The sequence below is a fragment of the Motacilla alba genome, chromosome 10, assembly GCF_015832195.1.
Source record: "Motacilla alba alba isolate MOTALB_02 chromosome 10, Motacilla_alba_V1.0_pri, whole genome shotgun sequence".
Taxonomy (NCBI): domain Eukaryota; kingdom Metazoa; phylum Chordata; class Aves; order Passeriformes; family Motacillidae; genus Motacilla; species Motacilla alba.
In genome coordinates this window covers 10,207,732-10,230,014 of record NC_052025.1, presented here as the reverse complement: position 1 = coordinate 10,230,014, position 22,283 = coordinate 10,207,732, and the positions used below count along the sequence as shown (strand labels likewise).

At 41.4% G+C, this 22,283-nt stretch overlaps 1 protein-coding gene across 2 annotated transcripts in view; it reads left to right on the top strand.

The window, feature by feature from the left end:
- Positions 1–7,288: 7,288 nt before the first annotated feature.
- The window catches only part of FBN1 (fibrillin 1), a 146,847-nt gene continuing 131,852 nt past the window's right edge, over positions 7,289–22,283 (top strand). The window contains exons 1-3 of one of the 2 annotated variants that reach the window (XM_038146667.1): positions 7,289–7,469; positions 8,168–8,439; positions 21,782–21,864. In XM_038146667.1, the coding sequence (XP_038002595.1) occupies positions 8,273–8,439; positions 21,782–21,864 (250 nt within the window). In that variant the 5' untranslated portion in view covers positions 7,289–7,469; positions 8,168–8,272. Of the gene's footprint in view, positions 7,470–7,632; positions 7,749–8,167; positions 8,440–21,781; positions 21,865–22,283 lie in introns of those variants that run through there. The other variant, XM_038146668.1, reaches the window with a different exon arrangement.

The following is a 22,283-nucleotide window of genomic DNA, read 5'->3' as shown; positions in this document are numbered from 1 at the left end:
CTCTGAAAGATTTGCTTATCTTGAAAAGGCACCATGAATCTCCTTATTGACATCATCCACTTTTCAGCCATAAAATTACACTTCCTTCCTTTTACTGATGAACAGGAGTTGGAAAAGTCAGCCTTAATATATATATCCATATATCCACAGATAGATAGATATAGATGTCCTCTTTCCCAAGCATCTCCTGTCAAGTATTTTTCCTTGGCTCTCCTTCATGTGTTTCAAGTGACATTTCCTCTGCTGACTCTGCCTGTTTGACCTTCATTCTTATTTGTCTGAAGTTATGTGGTATTTTTCTTGGTATTGAAAGGAGTTCATGAAGCTAGAAGAAGTGTTCAACATCTTTATTCCAAATTTGTAAAGTGTCAAAACCTGACTCTTTAAAAAAGAAATGTAGCAGCTCAATCTCTTCTGAACTCCACCCCATTCATCACAGTAAAAGCAATTTTGGGTGGACCTGGTGTTGGTAATTTGTAAACCATTAGGGACATTCTAGAGGCAGTAATTCTGGGTTTTAAAAAAGCTGAAAAGATTTTTTATTGTTGGAATTTCTTCCCTCATTTAAACATAATCTGAATAATTTGTACTAGAAACTAGTAAAAGTTACTCTCATTTTAAGTGTTCTTGAATAGATTTTAACTCTATCCCTATATCTTAATTTTCTGTAGGAGAGTAAAAAAGGTTTTCAACCTCCAAAAAGCATACAGAGCTTTCTTCCTGTCCCTTCTCATTCCCACTTTGAGCCACAGTATGTGGAATCTATTGCAACTTCCTCCTCAAATAGCTTTGTTTACTTAATTTGGCTACCAGTAAAATTAATGTATTTTTTAATTAACTGCAATTTTTATTTCCTGTTTCCTTATCAGTAAACGTAACCTGATTTTATCCTGAAGAAATAGCCATGAAGCATCTATATACTGCAAATCAATCAGTTTGCCATGAGTTGAGCCAATGCATAAATGAGAAGGGGCTAAAAATGACACTCAATACTCTGTGAGTTAATAGGAAGTTTCTTATTGATGTCTATGGGCTGAATTTATCCAAGTAACTGTACTGGAAGTGTACAATGCAATGTATTAAAGATGTATGTGTTAATAAATGGATCATGTTCTATCCAGTGTGCTGTATGAAGACCTTGCCTCTGATGGACATTTTGAGGCAATGAAGGCTGGCTGCTGAAACTTGTGAACTTGATAAAAAACCACTCAGTGATCCTCAGTAAGTAAATTTTAATACTTTCACCAGACAAAGTGGGAGGGAAATCCCCAAATGATTTTATTCCCGGTAAGAAACCACAGACTCTAGATGAGGTTGTCTTGGTTTACTGGTATCTAGAAAACCTGAGGAAATGAAGTCAGCCTTTTGAAAGTTACTGAATAAAGGAAAGTGCAGATCAGAGCTGTTCTGAACTCTTCACTGGCCAGAGACTCATCCCTGTGCTCCGTGAGTCAGCGGCGCTCTCGCAGCAGAGGTGGCCAGCTGCACATGGGCTGTGTTATGGGACTGCAGGAAAGGGATTCTTTACCTCTCTTGGTGCTTTAGAAACTGCATCTGCAGTGCTGTATCCAACTCTGGGCACCCTGGCACAGAAAAGCCACACTCAGCCCTAAACCCAAAAGCCGCTGGCACCTGGAGTAAGCTTGGCAGAGGACGCCAATGTGGTGAGGGGCTAAAGCAATGCTCTCTGAGCAGAGGGTTCATCCAAACTTAAGAAGCACAGGTTAGAGAGGATTTCCTGCTGTTTTCAGGGTATAGAGGAGATAGAGCCTGGCTCTGGTGGGTGGTGAGCAGTGGTAGGATGAAGAGCAGGCACTAATTCTAGTAAAGGGATACCTACTAAGTGTTAAGAAAGATTTGTCACAGCAAGGGTTGTGAAACAATGGAGTAGGTTACTCCAGAAAAGTGGGCGTCCATCCTTGGAGGTATACATGTGGACAGAGCCTGAGCAGCCCATTCTTAAGTTGGTCCTGCTCTGAACAGGGAACTGGACTGAAGCACTTTCACAAGTCCCTTCGTATTTTAACTCATCATTGATTCTATCAGAGCTGGATGCAATGCTCTCACAGTGCTATTTCTCAAAGGAAGGGCCTTGCAAATGGAATGTGGTGGGTTCAGTGTCTAATCCCTAGTCTCCTATTACCTATTTTATTATTTTAACTGCATCACAGGGCAACTCCCTATCAACCGAGACATCACATAGCCAGAGGAACACTAGGATGGAAAACAGAGGCAGAGACACCCAATCCCTTGCTGACAGTGTTTGAAGGAATGTAGGGCCTGATTCAGCTGTCTTTGTTGGAATCAGTAGGGAGTTCTGCATAAATCAGAGTTTAAAGAAGAGGCTCTTGGTTACTGATTTCCACCCACTTGGAATGTATTAATTTGGATAAAAAGCTATATCCATTTTGCTCAGTGTTTTAGCCTGAAAATTCACCCAACAGTTGGCATTTTATGCTAAGCCATGAAAGCTGTTTCATTTTGCTTCTGAGTTTACAGGTGGGATTTAAGAGGTCATTGGGGACAAATGTAAGACTGAGGAAGCTTGGCTTGCAACTGTTACTGTGGCAAAATTCCCATTAAATTTGACAGGGTTATTAGCTGACAGAAAGTAGTAGCATATATACATTTCCTTTTCTTGCACTAAGGATGGATTAAAATTTTTGTTTTTAAATCAAAGAAGCAATTGCTGTTGTTAAGATAGGTTTTCTAGCAGTACACCTAGAATTAAATACATCACTGTATGTATATTAGATTGGGATTAAAAATAAAATTCCACTGTATTGTAGCTATATCTTTATTCAACACTAGTTTTACTACCTAAAAATAGGTTGTGATTCCCCTACCTGGAAGATAGAATGAAAGCTTGGATTTCTTCTGGTTTTATTCTTTTCTTTAGGACCCCCTGAAGAATAACTCTGATAATAGATCTGCCTTCAGCAAATGGAGACATAGGATAAGTTTCACCCCTTCTTGGTAAGGGTTGATTTAAGATGAGATCTAGCTTTAGAAACAAAACCAACTATGAATGGAGTAGAGAGCACTTTTAAAAAATACTGAGAAGGGAATGTCTGAATTAGGGTCTCTCTTGAATTTCCTTATACTTTCTTTGTCACTGATACTGGTGAATCCAGGTGCTTTGGAGGAGAAAGAGCATCTGTTTCATTCCAATCTTAGTAAAGAGAAATGTATGGGTTTTGGTGGAGTGATATAAAAATTTGCCTTCTTGTAAATTAAAGATGTTATTTTGTTTAGGACAACATAAGATCTGTGTTAAACTGTTCCATAGAGGCATAAATAGGAAAGATGTGTTCTGAATGTAATAAAATGTAATAGGTTTATGGTCACTTAGGATACAACTGAGATAAAACATTGTAATTTCTGCAGAAGCACATAGGCCCCTAATGTCTGAGTCAAGAAAGAACTTCTTTGGTTTCCTGTCATATTTTTATATTATAGAAATATTGCAACAACACTTTGTGCAGTATCACAAATTATGGAATTATATGTTAATGTAGGTAGGATTTCCTTCTCCATCACTGTAAACTCTGCTGATAGATGAAAATTTCAATTAAGCCATTTGTAAAAATGAAGTAAAAAATGGAGTGAAATATATCCCCTAATATTTTAATAATGGATTCCACAGCTACTTATCACAGCTTGTCTGACCAAAGAGCATTAAGGAAAATTAATGTGTTTTATTTTGAGTTACCTAAATTTTTTTATTTTATTATTTTTAGATTTAAACCAGTTAATTGGTTGTCTGGATGTAATTACTGTTTGTGCTTTTAACGCACTTAAAAAAATACACACACTAAAACTTTCCCACACTATTTGTTTTCATTGGCATAATAAAGGCCCTCTTAATAAAGAAATATGGAAGATGGACATACTTTTTTTGCTCACTCGGGTTAGAGTAAATTTACAGGTTTAAAAAAAAGCAATTATTGCAAAAGTTCATACAAATTGAAATAAAGCAAAACTTTTTGAAATGAGCCCCCAATTTTTCATCGTACTTCTAGTGATAAGATTTTTTTATTTGCAACAGTTCCAAACAGTTTGCCTGAAAAATGACTATTCTGCTAACCATCCTTCAGGAGGAGAGGAAGGAGTGTTTGAGTAAGATGAAGAGGACTGGCCAGCCAAAGGCCAGCAAGGAGGGAAACCAGTACTTTGCATCTCTGCTGCTGAGCATGAAGCTCACCAGCACTGAAAATTTCAGTTCTGTGGTTTTTATGTAAACCAAACAGCAGGACAAGTAAGTATGTCTGTGAGGATCAGTTTCATGTTAATAATTTGGGCCCTGTTTTAAAATGGTTTATGTACATGATGGTGATAAGCACAGGGAGGTACACTAAGGCATGGTTAGCAAATAGGATGTCTTATTAGAGGAATATACTGGACTTGATTTGAAGTGTGTGTAAAGTGACGTAAATATTTAGGGTCACTGCTTCCCAGGTGATAGCCAACTGTAAAATGTGGTTTATGTCTTTTCTATCATTCCTTCTTATAATCAATCTACCTGTAATTATCCTGCTCTGATTTTGGGCCCTGCCACCATAATCCATGCCATCTACATCCTCCAAAATACACCTATCAGATCCTCAAAATCACCTGGAAAATTCTGCTGTGCATGTAGCAATGATGTTATGTCTTGTTCTTGGTGTCTTTTATTTTTGGATTTGATTCCATGGTTTGATCAAGGAACTCAAATATCACTGAGTTTCTGGATCTTGGTTAATCCGAGAGTTCATCTTTCTGTTTGTCACAGGAAATGGTGATCAACTGGATCATCAGAATTGCTTCTTAGTTGCCTTGGTTTTTTTCCCCTTAAGTGAAACTTCAAGTGGCTGACAAGTGTTTTGGAGGCCATATAGAAATCTGTTTGTCTAGATGTTCTTCAGAGTCCAAATGTTTGCAGAAGCTCAAGTGGCTGTGGGAAAGAGTGTGGATGACCCTTATTAGTAGGGTCTGCTCTGTTCAGCAGCAGAGTGCAGAAGTTGTTTTAAGCCTTTGGCTTGTGACAGTGTATTTTTCTAGTGGTTTGAGAACCCAGGTGGGCACCATTTTAGAGTTGTCAACAATGTAAACACTTCCAATGTATAAGCATATTCTTTAAAATGACACACCAGAAGTTGATGATGTGCTACATATTTCACTAGATTAATGAACTTCCAGCCCACATATCATGTAGCATTACTTCATATAGTGTAATCCACATTTCTGCAACCATGCAAGATACCAAAAAAATACATCATAAAATGTGCTAGAAGATATGAGAGTCACCCCATTAGCCTGTGACACAGACTAGATATTTTTCTAGTAGCTCATCCACAAAATTAAAGCGGTTGAAACAGAAAATGTTGAAACCAAAAGAATGTTGGAGTAAATAGCAACCAAGAATTCCTTTCATAACTCACTTTTGTTTACTGGTAAATTCTATCTTCACATTGTGAGCATAATTAGTAAATATCTAGTGACATTTTGCAGGTTCAGTTTAACTTCTATATTAACTAAGTAAATGCTTAGATTTTGCTGTATGCATAGATGATGGTGAAGGAAGAGAACTGTATAGCAATGTAATACTTGTCCTGAATTTCTTAATACAAGGGATAATTACTACTACCTTTATCCTCATCTCTTTTTGGTTTTGAGCAAAATTTAATTTGACACTGCGAAAGAAATACAAAATACTTTGGGCAATGCTATATGGTCTCTTCAACAAACATAGCCATAAAAAAATCTTAATCTTTGCATACTTATGTGTCAGGCAAACAAAAACTTTGAAAAATCAAATTCCTATTTATCGAACTAAATTTTAACAGAAAAAGCAATGTTCCTCATTAATCACAACCCCTAACTTCTACTTCTCTGGTGCAAACTGCAAATCAGTAATACTTTGCTTGCAGAGTTGAAGTTAATTAGTTCATTTTGTACAAGTTACAAAATAGTGGTATAAAGTGTGGGCTGCTACTGTCTTGAGCCTTGTTCAGACACATTGAGGTGGCATACTCTGTACCCCATTACTTCTTTCTTGGGCCAGTATCTCAGAATATTTCACATCTACGTTTTATCATATACTCTCTGTCTGAAAGTCTTGACACTGCACTGTTAAACAGTGACATTGAAATGGTCAATATCAAACGACTGTTTTGTAATTTGCAGAATCTAACACTTGATAAAAATCAGCCAAAATTATTAGAAAGCTGCTATTGTGGTTAGTACACAGTTTAAATAGTTCTGTGTATGTTTAGAAAGACAATGCATATTTATATATGTAATATATAAACTCCTGTAAACTGATGCAAACTGTATATTGCAACTAGCATCTGTCATATCTTGTGTCACCATTACAATTCAGCTGTGAACAGATTGGTACTAGGAAATCTCACACACTGCTTCCTTTTTTTCTGATACTGTTTTAGTGGCAGAATACACCATGCATTTATCTTTGGGCAGGGTGGTTTGGCAGCTGCTGTGCCTGGTCAGCTGCTTGCTTATGAAATTGTGCAGCTGAGCATTTGCAACATCACTGCAATAATACAGAGCCACTAACCATCAGTACCTACCTGAAACTAACAAAAATGGAAAATACCTGAAAATTAGGAAATCCAACATTTCTGCCAAAGTATTTGTATGTGAGCAGAGCAGACTGTATAAGTAGCATTTACTTTCAGTCTAATTTTTTTGTTTGTTTTGTTTTTTGTATTTCCTGTCTATGTTGAAATGGGATAATCCTGGTACAGAGATAATACTGGTACTCGATAGGAGTGTATAGAATCTGGGCTTGAACTCTTGTTAACTGCGTTGTGTTGCGTTCCCTGCTCAATTATTTCAGCCTTTCTACCTTTCAGGAGTTGGTAGTGGTTTGCTGTTTTTGATTTAAACCATAAATAAAAAATGCAGGGCATTCTTTCCTTGAGAAGGATGAGGCAAGCATTTGTTCTGTAGCTGGCTGTGGAGATTTAGGAGTAGGTACAGAAGAGTGCGGTGCCTTGGTGTCTGTGCCATGTTAGTTGCTAGAAAGTGTATTATTCATTCTGCAGCAGCCTCTCCGGTAGAACCACCATCGATGCTGTTTTTCCTTATAAGGGAAACAGATACCTTTATGTTATTTTTCATAAGCTATAGATGCAAAATGCTGCACCTCTAGGAAGCAGATACCTCTATGTACACATATCTGTAGGCATTTAGATGGAGGCAGAGGCGTGCACTACCTTCGCTTCCCCCCACTCCCGTCTGACACATTTGGCTCAGCGTTAAGGCTGCCACGGGCGCTCATGCCTCTGCCGCCGTGTGAGCCGGGGACCCGCGGGGTAACCCGAGCTGGCCGCGCTGCCCGGCCGCAGCTGCCTCCGGAGCGGAGGGAGCGGCAGCGCCGCGTCCTCCCCGCCGGCACCGCACGCTTCCCGCGGCTCCCGGGGAGCCTCTCGGGGCCGAGCATCCCGCCAGCCCCGGGCCGGCCGCAGGTGACCCACGGCGCGGCTGGCCGGGAGCCGGCCGGGCACCGCCGGGAGCCCCCGGCTTGGCGGCTCGGGGGTGGGGGGAACATTTTTATTCCCCTCTCTCTCGCGAGAAAGGGTTGGGCGGGCGATACTTGAAGAGGAGGGAGGGGGGGAGAGGAGGGGAAAAAGGAGGAGGAGGAGGGAGGGGGCAGCTGGAACCGCAGCTGGATTAGCGGCGGGTGCAGCGGCCGCAGCTGGAACAGCAGCGGGAACGGCAGCCGGCGGCGGCGGCGGCTCCAGCGGGTGCGCGCCCCTCGCAGCGGCTTCTCCCGGGGCGGGCGGGCTGGGCGCGGGGCTCCTGCCCGCGGCGCTGCGGCCGCTGCGGCTCTAGCGGTGCCCCGCTCGGGAGCCGGGAGGGTTCGTGCCCAGCGGGCGCTTCCAGCCCCGGAGCGGCTTCGGGAGCGGTGGCGGCGGCCGCGGTCTGTCCGCGGCGGGTGCGGGAGCCCCCGCGGATGCTGCTGAAGGGGAGGCAGAGCCCGCGCGGTCCCGGGCAGCCCCTCGCCGTCCCCCGCGGCCGCCGCCTCTCGCGGCCGCGATAGCGCCGGGCTGGCCGGGGGCCGACGGCGCCGGGGCGCGGGGGCAGGCGGCGGGGGGCGCGGGGTGGCCGCGGCCGCTTTTCCTCCGTCTCTAACTCCCCTTCCTCCTCGTTTCTCCCCTCGCAGCTCGCATTGGAGAGGCTGGTCGGAGACAGGGCGGCGAGGACCGGCAGTCTTCGGCGGCGCGGAGGAGACAGCGGCCGCTCGCAGCCCGGGGGCTCGGGGGACGCGATGTGGCGGGGGCGGCTGCTGGGGATCGCCCTGGGAGTTGCCGTGCTGTGGGCGTCCCAGGCTGGTGCCGCCGCCGCCGGGCACACCGAGGGGGTGAGCGCCAAGGAGAGCCGGTCCAGCCGGGCCAAGAGGCGAGGGCACGGCGGCGGGCACGACGCGCTCAAAGGGTAGGTGCGGGGCCGGGCCGGCCCCTCCCGGGGTGCCGCGGCGCGGGCCGGGCAGCCGGCGCACATCTGCCTGCGTGTGTGTGTGTGTGTATGTATCCGTAGCCAGAACCCCTTGACGGTGGGAGCTCTGGGGGTGCGAGAGCTCCCGGAGCTCCTTTGGGGCTGCCCATACGGAGGAGCGGTTTGGGCTGGGGGGCGCCGGACGCCGCCTGCAGCACCGCAGGGTAGCGCCAGGGCTCGGGGCGCGGAGCCCCGCCGCCCTCCCAGCTTCCCCCGCCGGACAGGGTGCTGGCTCCTCTGCGACCTGCAGCCGTACTTCATCTCTGGGTGGGCGATGTTTCGTGGGGATGAGCCGCAGCAGCAGCGCGGAGGTTGCTAATTTATCTTCTAGGAAGGCCTTAGATAAAGGCACTCTGCGGGCTCGTGCATTCCTCCCGCATCCCGCGCTTTGCTTTGCATAAAAGCAGAATAACGGTGATGCCTGGAGCCCACAGCATGCCCTTTCCATCAGCTGTCCTCTCTTATCTCCACCTTAAGCCTCTTGTAATATCCATCTTGCTCTCATATGCACTGTCTAACTATCTAGTACTAGTATGAGTGAGCCCAAGCATACAAGAGTTTAGTTTTTTAGGAAACATTGTGGTACATGCTTAGCAGAGACTTTTTTTAAAGGCTAAATCTCTGTCAGGCAAACTTTTCCCCATTCTAATGGAACACCTTTCCAATGCAAAAATAGTTGTGAAGTCAGCTGAAAGGCATTGCGTGCATGTGCAGTTGAAAATCTAGTTCACTAAAGGTGAAAAGTTTGTAATAAAGTAATAAAAAAGAAGTTTCCTTTCTCAGGTGATCCAATGTACCTTTTCAGCACATAGCCAAATTTTTGCTGTTGTCAGACAGAGGGAGAAATGTAACAAAATTTGTATTAAAATAGTTAGGCTTCTATAAGGGATGCAAGCTATTTGCTTATTTTGCCCCCATTTTCTCAAAAAGGAGCTATTACAACTTTATTGTTGGAGGCCTTGATGAATGTGCTTTAATTTCTTGCTAACTTCCTTGTAGTTCTAAATACTTTTTAGCTATATTTGGATTTACAATCTTGGCTTGCCTGATTGAAGAGGGTTTATGTTTTTAGATCTGCATGCTACAAAAATGGATGCAAGCTGTCAGCATTATTTTTCATGGATCTGATTTTGTAGGATCAGACTCTGTTATTTCATTTCCTTATACCTTACAAAATAAATAGTTGGACACAAAATAAATAGTTGGACAAAACAGATCCAAAGTAGATGTGACAAAATCTAGGAGGTGAGAAGGATGTACAGTAAAGTTTGAGGGACTAATTGCAAGCAATAAAGATGATAATAAAAAACATTTATTAGAAAGTGCCTGCATTCTTTAGGGTGTTTTGATAACCTTTGTTGTTATAGGATTCTGAGATAATATCAAAATGATAAACACAATTTTTTGCTCAGTGGCACAGAATATGCCATCTAGCACACTGTGCTGACTTGGTGGAAGTTAGAGGCATGTTAGCTGAGGATAAAATTTCTTTGGTGTGTGTAACTGTCACTGTAAACTGTGCCGTTTAGACATAGTGCATCCAGGGATGATATTTCATGTGTTAATTATTTTTGGAGTCTAAAATAGGTTAGGGTAAGTATTTAATCTTTTGAGTTGATTCTTTTACTTAACAGAAGCCTGCCATCTTTTATGTCCTTTGCAATAATTCTTCCTTTTATCGTATGTTATCTCTGAGTTATATATCTGCTTAGTAATCTGCAAATCTAGAGATAGTGTCAACATAAATTTTAGTTTTTCTGTATCTTGGTCAGTTTTTTTGAATATTACCAACATGAATGAGTGCCCTTGGGAAGCAGATTCTTAACGAGGATGTAATAATTTGCCAGATGAACTGAGAAAAAGACAAAACAAATTATTAGTTTGGTTTCTTGTTTGACCTTCTTTTGTAACCCTGATTTGAGGCTGAATATAGAGTTCTCTAATTGCTTGGAGGACAGTAATTTTGATCATTGTTGGGTGAACACTGCTGGATATTTACAGCTTAGAAGTTGTGAGCACTTTCTTAGGTGTAGTACTGTACTGTACAATGTGAATAAAAAGAATTGTCATTCTAACAGACAAGGTTGGAACAAGTTTGGAAGGACAGATGGAAAACATATTTTGAATGTATAGGAACTGTATATACATTATTCATTGTAATTGGAGGACTAAAGCACTAAAAATATGATTTTACAAGAAGACTTAGTATTTTTTTAACTTGTTCATCAGTACAAATACATTTGGGAATCTCTTAATTGTAATACAAGTCATAACAGATGCTGGGAAACTTTATTTCCATGTTATTACAGTTGACTAAGACTTTCTTTTCATTTTGAAATGAACTCTTGCTCTGATTGTAAGGCACAAGGGGATACATTTTTAAAGAAAACCCTTTTACACTTCAGTCATTTTGTGTGTTTGATTATAATGACTGTTGGAAGTCTTTTATCATTTGAAAGTATTGAGGCTATTCTGTGTGTGAATACTGGTCTTATATGTTAAAATGAAGAAGCTTAAGATCTGTTTCAGTTCTCATGATTTTTCCTACTAAACATTTTTTACTGCAAGCTGTTGACTGCAGGAGATGTTTGCTTTCATCTGTGTGACCTTTGCCTCACTGTTTATGGCAATGAGCTGTCCAAATGCACAATGTGATTCTGGAAGCATATTTTAATTTTAATAATTATAAATTACTTGGAAGTGCCTCTTAGGTTCTCATTTTAAGAAGTTACACTTGCTGCTCATATAGTTTGAATCAATCCTGCTTTGGAGGCATTAAAGTCCTTTTAATGCCATCTGTGTTTGGCCTAACTCAATATTTATTTATGTGCTGGTGCCTGATGCCTCTAAGTGATCAGAAAGGAATCCGAATAAAGGCAGTAATCATTAAAAAGTACAACTAGACTCTCTGGTCATGGAAATGCTGCTGGAATCCATTGTGATTCAGCAAATTAAAATACTAAGCTGCTAGTGAGACATTTCTCCTCCAGATCCCCAGAACTTGATCACAGATGTTACTGTATTGAGCTGTAAGGCATCAGTCCATTATCCTGCTACCCCTTCAGCGCCCAAGAATGCAGTGTCAACTTCTGTAAGAAATAAACCCTACCAAAGTAGCCCTAAACAGGAAGTTCTTTCTAAACAATATATACTTGAAGACAACTATTCATGTGTGTTTCAATCATTTGAATATAAAGCAAAAAATAATTTACTGGTGATTTGATTAGTATTTGTCTGAATACAAGAAGTGTTGTACCCCAAGTCTTAGACTTAATTAGGATTTCTCATCTAATGAGTATCAGTCAGTTCCTAATAACATTTTAAGCAATGTTTGTTTTGTTTATCAGTCTCTTCTCAGTATAATGACCAAAGAAAGCAATGATTTGCTTAACAAATAGCAGAAATTTTGAAGGAGCTGAAATTTCTTCAAGATAGCTGAATTCTGACATGTTTCTAATTAGGAGACTAATTAAATGTATTTGTGCAAGAATTATTTAATTTCTTTGTTTTTATTAAGTTGAAATGATAGCGAATATTGGAGAACAGAATAGTTGGCTCCAAAAGGATTCATGAAAGTCTTGGATTAAAGATATTCAACAGGAGATTGAGCTTTTTGGACCAATTTCTTTTGGGTATCTCAAATGAGTACCACAGGTTTACTGATACGCTTCCCTGAGTAAACTTGGTTGGATTTGTTCCTTTTTATGCATCAGTGCTCCCTGAAATAGAATAATCATATTAATTTATAACTTAATTCTAGCATTCAGCTATATAATTAGGGCTTCTGGTTTTCGTTTTAAACCAATCTTTACCACTAAAAGCCTGCTGAAGAAAAGCAGACTTTCTGTACTGGTAAATATTTGTTTTACTGAAAAACCTCAAAGATTTTTCTTGCCGCTTGTGGCCTGCACACCTCTGGGCAGCTGCTGGTGCCACGCCTTGTCAATGCCACTCTGCAAGCGGTAGGCAGCCTGAATACTTGGAAATAAAAAACTTAATTAAAAATACATGCAGGTTGCTGTAATACCCCATGTGCTGGAGCACTCACCTGGCTTCCAGGTGGCATGGCTGGCCTCCTTCCAGTCCTCTGTGCCTGTGGGGTGAAGCTTGCATGGGAGGATGAAGAACTTTCATTCCAGCATATCCTAGTGTGGAAAACTGAAGTCTTTGGCAGTTACACGTAGTGTTAATATTCTGCACTTCTCGGAATACATTTGCCAATGGTTATAATACTATTCTTTTATTACTACATGATCCTTGGAAATCTAGTTCTGGAGTGAAATGAGTTTATAGATATTAGCACTGTGCCTCATATATGTGTTTTCTCTCTTTTGGTATGATGTGATTTGGTGTCGGTGTGACTTTGTGGAGCAGGAGAAAAACAGTAAAAAGTAAATAATCTTCAAGGCTTTGTAGTGCTTGTCGTCTCCATTTAGATATCCAAATGGTGTCGTTTGGACACCATCTCTTTAGAAGGCACAGCATTAATCCAGATTCTGGTTTGTCAGTTTTGGGGGGAGACTTCTAGGCCTGTGTGGTTTGTAGGGCAGAATTAGGACTTTATTCATTTTGGGCATGCCAGTGCAACCTGTGGATAAAATTCTTGGTGAATACTGTTGTAGCCTCCCTTTCAGTGGGAGGCACTGAGGCACATGGGATTCTGTTTCTGACAGCTTAGCCAGTCTTCCTCTTTGTGATCTTTCTCATATTATATTACATTAGATAATTACTTTTTTGCCATTTGATGGTAGTAGGTCATAAATAGAGAAGGAGAAGGAAAGGGCTACAATTAACAGTGTAGCAGCATTCTTGATGTAGTGTATGAAACAAGATTGTTTTGGAAATATTGTAAAATCAGCCTGGGAGACTGAGATGAAGCAGGTTTCCTGTGACCCAGCACCACTGTGCCAAGATGACATGTTGAACGTCAGGAAGGCAAGACTGGATGTAATTCTTTTCCTTTCTTCCCCTCATTTACCTATTTATTCATTTTTGTCTGCTTAGCTCTTGGCTGTATCAGGCTGGCCTGATACACTGCCCCAGATGCTGCAGGACCGGTCACAGCTGGCCTGTGGGCTTTGTGTATTTCACATCAGGGTTGTCACTTTGTGTCCCATTGCAGGAAGGTACATCCTGAGGGGTCCTTTAAGGCTGATTGTTGCTATGACATAATTGCTTGGCAGGTTAGAAACAGATGAATCCCATAGCCCTTACTCAGACACAAGAGATGTCATGGATAGTACTTTGTGTTCCAGATAATAATTTTCTTCTGTGGATTTGGTATGCAGTTATCTCATCTTATGTGTGCTGGTGACTTTCTGGAGACTTTCTCATCTCAATTTGTTAGCGTTTAATTGAACTTTTATTGACAGGGGTGTACAGTGTTTAGAAACTGGAGGCATAAAGGATTGGAGGAAGATCAGCACCTGCAGAAAGTGTGTCTTGTTGGAGCAGGGTGCAGTAATTTGCAGTTTGCAGTGTAGGTTTCCTGAGAGAATTGCTTCGAGGAGACAGAAGAAACTCTGGCTTGGCATGGCTGCACTTTCTTCAGTCAAGAGCCTACTTAAGTATTATGAAAGTAGACTTCTCCTCTGTTGTGAGCCAGCACAGGATACATTTTGTGTTCAGTGGTGGTTCCACAAGTTGTTCATCAGATTCTGTATCACCTGGGTCTGTTTCTCTTGGTCACTGGATAAATTCTGCTCTATGTGCAGCTTCACACTGGTGTCAGAACCTTTGGGGCTGTGCTGGGCTTGAGGATGCAGACTTGAAGTAGGCATGGGGCTGCTCTCAGTTGATAGGGGAGCAAAGGGAGGATCTCTGGGTCAGAGCTTGGCAGGAACAGTCCATCTGTCAGCTTCACTTACAGTCCTTATCAAATAAGATTACAGCGTCTGTTTCCCTGTATGTTTATTTTCCTTTCCTGTGGTGTGTTGCTCAGCATTGCTGCTCACTTAGGACAGTCTTTGTCATTCCTCTTCCATCCTGCAAACTTGAATGTTTAATGTATGAACTTCAGTACAATTTTTGACAAGGGTCACTTTAAATATGTTCATGGACTGAGCAACCTGTGATTGTTAGAGTAGTATTACCCAAAGTGAAGGACCCCAAATATTTCGCTCTATGGATCACTAGGAAAATTTCCTCTTGGTAGACACTGGGTAATAGGAGGCCATCTCTACTTAAATAAGATTTTAAGACCTTGAGATCTTTGAATGTGCACATATGAAAAGAGTAAGAAATCAATCATTAACTTTTTTGTTTTGCAATGAGAATAACTCCCATCTCATTATTCTTCTTCATCTCCCTGCTGAACCCTAAGGATGAAGTGGATATGGAGGCATGTCTGTCACTTTGGTCTTGCTCCCCAGACTCAGTAAATATTTTTGTAGAATGGAGCAATTGTGGCTTGGAGTGTTTCTGATTAACCATTGCACTGTGCTGGGAAATGTATTTGTAGCTTTTCAATCTTACATTTCTCCTTTGGTTGTTTTCTCATCCATTCTGACTTTCTCACCTAGTTTTATTTGTTTAGTCTTTTTAAAAGGATTTCAGACCTACTGAACAGCCTCATTCCTGCTAAGGCTGGTGTGCAGATAGAGGCATGAGGACAATCATTTGGGTTTTTGGTGACAGTTCAGTAAAGTTGGGCTCTTCTTTGGAAGGTACGTTGGGATGTAAAATATGGCCTGTTAAATTAAAACCTCTGCCTTCTGGTTTTGCTTATAGATCTTCACTGAAGTATGAAGGAGGTCTAGCTTTTATCTGGAAAAATATTTTCAATGTTGACTTGCTGGAGAATCTGTTGTTTTCATTTCTACTTCTCATTTTATGAAATGATTCATGACCATTATAGCCTCAGAAATACCAAATGAAAGCCACAGTTCTTTTGTCTATGGTCTTAATCATTTTCATCCTCTTTTTCAAGCTTCCCTCTCTCTCATATTTTGCTGGAGGACATCAGAATATCCAGTGATGTTCAAACTAGAATTTGTTTCCTTTCAGGAACATTATTTTCCTGTCTCTTTTCTTCTTTGTTTTTCCCTTTAATATTCCATCTTTTTCTCTTCCCTGTGTACAGAGTAAATTACCAGTGTCTGCTAGGGACAAGATGAACTGAAACGGGGTTTTCCTATTTCCTTATGGCAGATGTGCAGGTAATTAGCCTTTTGAAAATGTGGAGTCACTGTCCCAGCAAGTAGAGAGACAAAGGGTAGAATATTGTGTAGTGAAGGGAGGAGAAATACTGATAACTTACCTGAAATAAATCTTCAGTAGCCTAAGGGAGAGCACTTAATACACAAATTAATAGCAGTGCTTAACACCTAAGGGCATTCTCTGACAATATTGATGCAAGTGCCAGGTATAGGAGACTCCCTAAAGGATTGGTGTGTGGGGGGGATGGTGGGTGGTACCAGCACAACCTACAGCCTCTGGGGAAGCCTCAACAAGGGGCTGGCTGGCCTTGGGTTTGTCTGGCCAGCGTGCCCCGCACCAGCCCTTGTGCTGCTGCTCAGCTTGGGCATGGGCTGGTGGAAATCCTGAGCTCCCTGGGTGCTTTCCCTTAGGAAACTGTTAGAGGTTTACCTCCTCGGGAACCATTAGTGGGTCCATGATGAGTGTGAGGAGTAGACCTGGAGGTGTGAAACGATCTCTCCCTGTTCCCCTCTTGGAAGTGACATTTGGACAGCTAAGCGTTGCCTTAGCCCACAGTCACATCCATTTCCCATGGGATGGTTTTAGTGCTACCTGATAGAAAAGACTTCTTATCCTTTGAATATATCTTGTTGGTTTGGTTTTTGTGGTGTGTGTTTTAAGAAAGTACCTGAGGGATCCTTCCTGTTGATCCGCTCACTTGCTGCCTGGCAGATAGTTTCTTGTGGTGATGTACTTGTACTCTGTGTGTCTTACATAGCCATGTAGATGGGTTTTGAACTGGACCCGCTGACATTCTCAAGTGGAACAATGAAGGAATACATGCCAGAAACGCGTCTGTCCCTGGCTATGAATGAGAACAATGCCTGGCTGTCAGGTTAGATGAGCGTGTCCCTGCAAAAGACAGGGCTGGATTTTCAGAGCAATTGCAGAAGAATTCTCTTAATGTCAATGCTGTTGTTGGATTGCTGTATTTAGCTGTCACAGTGTGATGGAGGTTAGGGTTAGAAAAGTGTTCAATGTTGCTGCAGGAAACATGCATGTCATTTTGAACTTTTGGCCAGAGCCAAAGATACCCGTAGAGCTGCTCAGCGTGTTATTTTTTTAGTTGAACTGAGCCAGGATTCTGGGACAGCGGTATCCTTACTGTCAGAGTGAGAAATAGTTATCATATTAGGTTCTCTGCATGGCACGGGTTTGCTTATTGCAGTGTAAAAAGGAGTACATCAGATGCAATCCTTTCTATGTAAAAATACATATTTTGCTTAAAAGTGCATGCTTATTCTTTATAGTATAATAGAAGCTAAATTTTGTGTTTGTTCCAGAGTACAGCTTAGTTTCGTAGGGTTTCCTTTTGTATGATTGAAACGAATAGCTTCAGGAACCAGATCTTCCCTTCCCAGTTCTGCTTTGCTCACTGCTCCTTGGAGGAGGGGGTAGGTGCCAGCACAGCTAAAGGAGGTGCTTTAGATACCGACCTCTAATTTATGCATACTTGGCTTGTGTCATTTAAGTGAGGAGGGATCTTGGAAGGCCATGTGGTCCAACCCCCACTCAGAGCAGGGTGAATTTAAATCAGGTTTCTCATTGCTGTGTCCACTAAAGTTTAGACTGTATCTGGTGATGGAAGTTCTTGATTCTGTGGGAAAGCTGATAAAACCCCAGTGGAGTCAGCAGAGCTGCTCTAGTCTGTGCATTTAGTATTTATTCTGAGACACTGAGAAGTTTAGGTAGGCACATAAAGCTGGTTTACAGCAAAAAGTATAGATCTGATTTTGTGTCTCTTGAAACCTACTAGTAAAAGCTATTAATCATCACATTCTGGAGCCTTAACAAGCACATTTTTAAGACCAGCTTCCCATTTTTTCAGCTGCAGTTTGTCATTCTTTTTAACTGCCCAGTGCAAGCATGGAGACATCACTCCAATTTTAGGTGGACATGATCAGCAAATAGTTCTGGGTACAGTTTTTGCAGCTACCAGAGTTACCCACACAAGAAGGAAAATAGGCAAAGCTTTCTCTAAAAACAACTGCTGGCTGATGATGTTGCTTTAAATTGTATTTTTCTGCCAGAAAACTGGGTCATATGCTAACCACTGCAGCCAAATAGTTAATAGAAGTTGTTCATGAAACGTTCTCTTGCAAGGAAGAATCCCTGTGTGTTTTCCTAGGGAGAGGAAAAATGAGTTGAGGGAGCGATGGGAAACCCTTCCCAGTATCGCAGCTCTCTAACTGGTGGTCAGCTGTTTCTCTAGCTCTCTCAGCTGCTCTCTGCCCACTCTGTCTGGTCTCTCTAATTTATTTGAGACCCGTGCTTTGGGTTTGATTCAGCACGGATTACGCCAGCGTTGGCCGGTGCATGGCAGTGCTGCTGACAAAATTTCTGCCTGAAGCCTCGCTCACAGCAGTGCCAGAAACTCTTCCTCCCATGGGAGTTGCAGATGGGCAATGCTTTCTTCCGGAGAGGGCTGTAATTTCCTCGAGGGGTCACAAGCAAGGCAGAGTGGGGCTGTAGAGAATTAGCCCTCCCCCCTGGCAGGCTGCAGCACGGGGCTCCGATGAGGACAGCTCCAACGCCAGAGATGTTCCTGACATTCCCGGGCTCGTTGTTCCTTGCTGCCGGCTTCACACAGGGCTTTTGAAAGTCTCCCTCAATTCTCTGGCTGTCATGTACCCTTGCTGCCTGGGTATAGCTGATAAGAAGACTCATGGTTTGCTTCTCAGTATTTTACCTCTGTGTGCCCTCTCTGCCAACCCATCCGCAGTGCCCGGGTGCTGGCTGCAGGTCGGGGGAGCCGGGCAGTATCACATCCCTGCTGAGCCAGGGCTCTGGAAGCACGGGAGGGACAGCCCCACTCTGTCCTTTCCGTGGGTGACATCGGTATTGCCCTGTGGAGAAAGGAGACCTTTTATTTGAGAAGCTGTGCCAGCTGGAGGCGGTGATGCGTCTCCAGGAGCCGATGCTGCAGCTCTGCCCGGCTCATTCACACACACAGGGCTCACACGGCTTTACTTGGTCATGGCTGTAGGGCCCCTGTGGCTGTTCTGCAGAGAATATCTTCTAGTTTGGTGCATGCAGGTGCTGTCAATATCCATGCAAAGCTATCCCTCTCAAGTGTGAGTTATCAGAATTTCCAGATGAACCTTTTTCTCTCTGCTGTTCCAAGATTTTTCTAGTTGATGACTCATGTCTAATGTCTTTTGATAATTCAACTCATTTTGCTACTGAATTTTTACTTGCGTATCATTAATCACAGACATAATATCTTGTTTAATTTGGACATCTTTGATGAAAATCTGGGCATCAGCCATCCTGTCTCTCAGTACCATACCATTACAGAAATCCTTTTACACTTTATAAATTCATTAAATGTCTCTAAAATAAAACATAATATTTTTTTTAATTCTTTTTTTAAAATTTCAATGGTAACAGGTTTGTTCTGAGATTCTCCGTTTCTTCTCTGGGCTCGGGAGTGAAAGGAAGGTACTGTAGGTAGTTTCAGGGCATATAGATATGGTTTTGCTTATTTTATCATTCAAAATCAGATTTTATAACTGAATTCTGTTTCTGGTGCTGTTCGGGAAAACAGCTTTATAAGAATATAAAACACTTCTTTAGTATTCATAGCTTATAATATCAGCAGGAAAATATGCTCTATGCAGCACACAGTGGGTAACTGTTCAAACTAAGTGCCATGATAGAGCCTTTACAATTTGATTGATGGATTCCATGATTTTACATGAGGTTAATTATTTATTATTGCCTTGAATGTTTTATTTATGGGGATTTATGGCTATAGTGTCTGATCACCTCATAAATATCAATTAATTTAACCTTCAAAATTAATTATTTTCAAAGTCATTTTACAAATATGCACGATTTAAGAACACTCCCTCTGTCTCAAAGAAGCAACGTTCAGACTTTAATATAGGTTTCTTTTATAAGCTAGACAGCAGCTTTCTGACGAAAAAGTGTTCCACTGGAAAATGCACTTGTCAGGCTCAAACTGTTCCATGGAAGTACAGTTTGATGACTTTTCTTTTTTCTTTTTTTTCAAAGCTAAGCACACTGCACCAGGGCTGGAGGCTCCTGGTTGTATGGCTTAGCCTACCCTGTGGACAGCTTCAAGGCTCTCAGGGTCTCTGACTTCATAGTTGCTGGCACATCTAGGTTTTCCAGAGTCCCATTTTGGAAAAAGATTTTTAAAACCAGGTTTCTCTGTGACACAGAAATCTGCTTCTGACTCTTAACGTGGACCAGATGGTCGCCAAAGCCACATACTTGCTGAGACTGAAATTTGGCAGAGGACATAAACATCACTTTATGGTCAGCCTTCTATAGATGCTCACCAGCTGGAAGCAGAAATGGGTGGTTTGTGCCCGTAGGTTGTAACAGGTAGCAACAAACCCATTCTATCTGTCCTAGTAAGTTCCATTATTTCTTCTACTGGAGAAGGTGAAAAGCAATCTCACTTGTCTGCTTGCCAGTCTTACTTGGCAGATGAGTGTGGAGCAACATTTGGCAATGATGAACAGGGAACTCTAGGAAAGTTACATGGTTATAGCCCTGCAGGGAAGTAGCTGACATTACTAAAACTGAATACATTGGAACGAAATGAATAAGACTTTGAGTCTGTAACACCAGTTGCAGGAAGGGAAAAGGACCCTGCAACAGGTCCAATTGTGTTGCTCACATTCACCTCTGTTACTTTGTAATTATCCAGAACCAGTGGAAGGAAATGGTAGTGCTTGCTTTGACTTAGTTAGTTTCTGGCCGTGGTTGGAAAGAATAGGTGTCACTGAAATTGGTGTAATCAGAATACTTGAAACTGCATTAGTACTGCATATCCCTAAATAAATTGTGTATAACTTTTTTTAGTTAGAAAACGTGCATAAAGAAATGTTTGTATATATTGAGATTGTTCGTCTTAAGTGGCCTCACCATATGAAGTAACTATTGTTTACTTTGACATTGCAGTACTAGCAATGAAGAACTTTCTGAAAGACCAAGGACAAAATAATAATAGAGAACCCTTCTTAAAACAGTAAACATTTCAATCTGTCTCTACTCTACACAATATTTTAATATGGCAGTTCCTAGGAAGTTTCTAGCTGGTTCTAGCTGCATTAATCTATTGAGTAATTGCTCACAATATGAACAGAGTTTGTAAAATTTTCCTCTGGTAAGATTGAAAGCGTAAAACAAAAGAAGGCACACGTTCCCATTTTTGAAAGTATTCTTACTAGTTTTATTTGCATAGATACACGCATCAAATAGATAGGTCAAGATAGAATAAAATAAATCTATTGTCCCTCTATGTGTGAGGGATATAGAATAATTTCAACTTTTCTCTTTTTATCAATAAAATCATGATAGGAATAGTGCCATGTCCTGTCAGCTTTCAGCTGTCATAAACTCTAGTAATAAAGTTACTTGGCAGGGTAAATGTGGATGAGACGAATGGGTTGGAAAGAAAAATTCCTGTGGATACATCACGTATGGAGGGCAGTAGGCCCCTCATACTCATTTAATAGGACCCATTCACTACATATACCCACATCCTTGATTAGTTTTGGTAGTAAGTAATTTTTCCTAATGAAGAATTTCCATATTTTGACTCATTTATTTGGCCAATGTTCTTGTTGGCATGTTTCACTCACACATACATGGTTTTGTTCATGGACAGGGAGCACTAATAGTGCTTTAGAGTAAAGAAAAGAAAGCAACAGGACGATTAAAAATTCCCACTTAAAGAGCACTAGATTTAATTTGTGGTTATTAATGATGCTGGATGCTCATTTTTTATTTAAGTGTGAGTTTTGCTCAAAAAACCTGGATGGTTACTTCTTCAGATATGGAGTGTTGTGAGACAAGGTTTCCCCATTCTGTTCCTGTTGTTCAGATGTTACTGATTCGATTTTGTATTTGTAATGTAATCTTCAATTTATAGAAGTGTATGTTACCTAAAAACTCCAACAATTACAGGCCAATAACATACAACACTTCCAAATTTAATTATTGAAATGTATATTGCAGTGATTTACCTTTTCCATTTTATGTTTCTACTTCTATAACATATTTCTGAGTAAAATAAGAGTTCATCCTTATCCTTTTAATTTTTTTCCAGACCAAATGTGTGTGGCTCACGTTATAATGCCTACTGCTGCCCTGGATGGAAAACGTTACCTGGTGGAAACCAATGCATAGTCCGTAAGTTAATTTAGTTATGTGTTATGACTGATGTTTATCTTTGTCCTTCTATGTCTCAGGGTGGTTTTAATTGGGTACCAGAACTGAAATGTGTTTCTGTATGTTTTCAATAGCAGCTATGCATGATTGCTTTACCATTTAAAATATATTAAGCTAATATACAAAGTTTCATGAGCTACAACACAGTGATGTGATACCAGTATTTAACAAAAGATTAATCTCGTCCACATGTTCTGTTTAAGTCTCTAGTAAAGCGTTCCAAGGGGTGTGTGAACTCCTGGGAAGGAGTGGAATATGTTAATCTATTTAGGTTAATGGAAGGAGGCAGCAGCATCAGGCCAGCAAATGCATTTTCTCCACTTCTTTGGACCATATCCCTGAAATATATATGTAGAGATATAAATATATGCATACAGCAT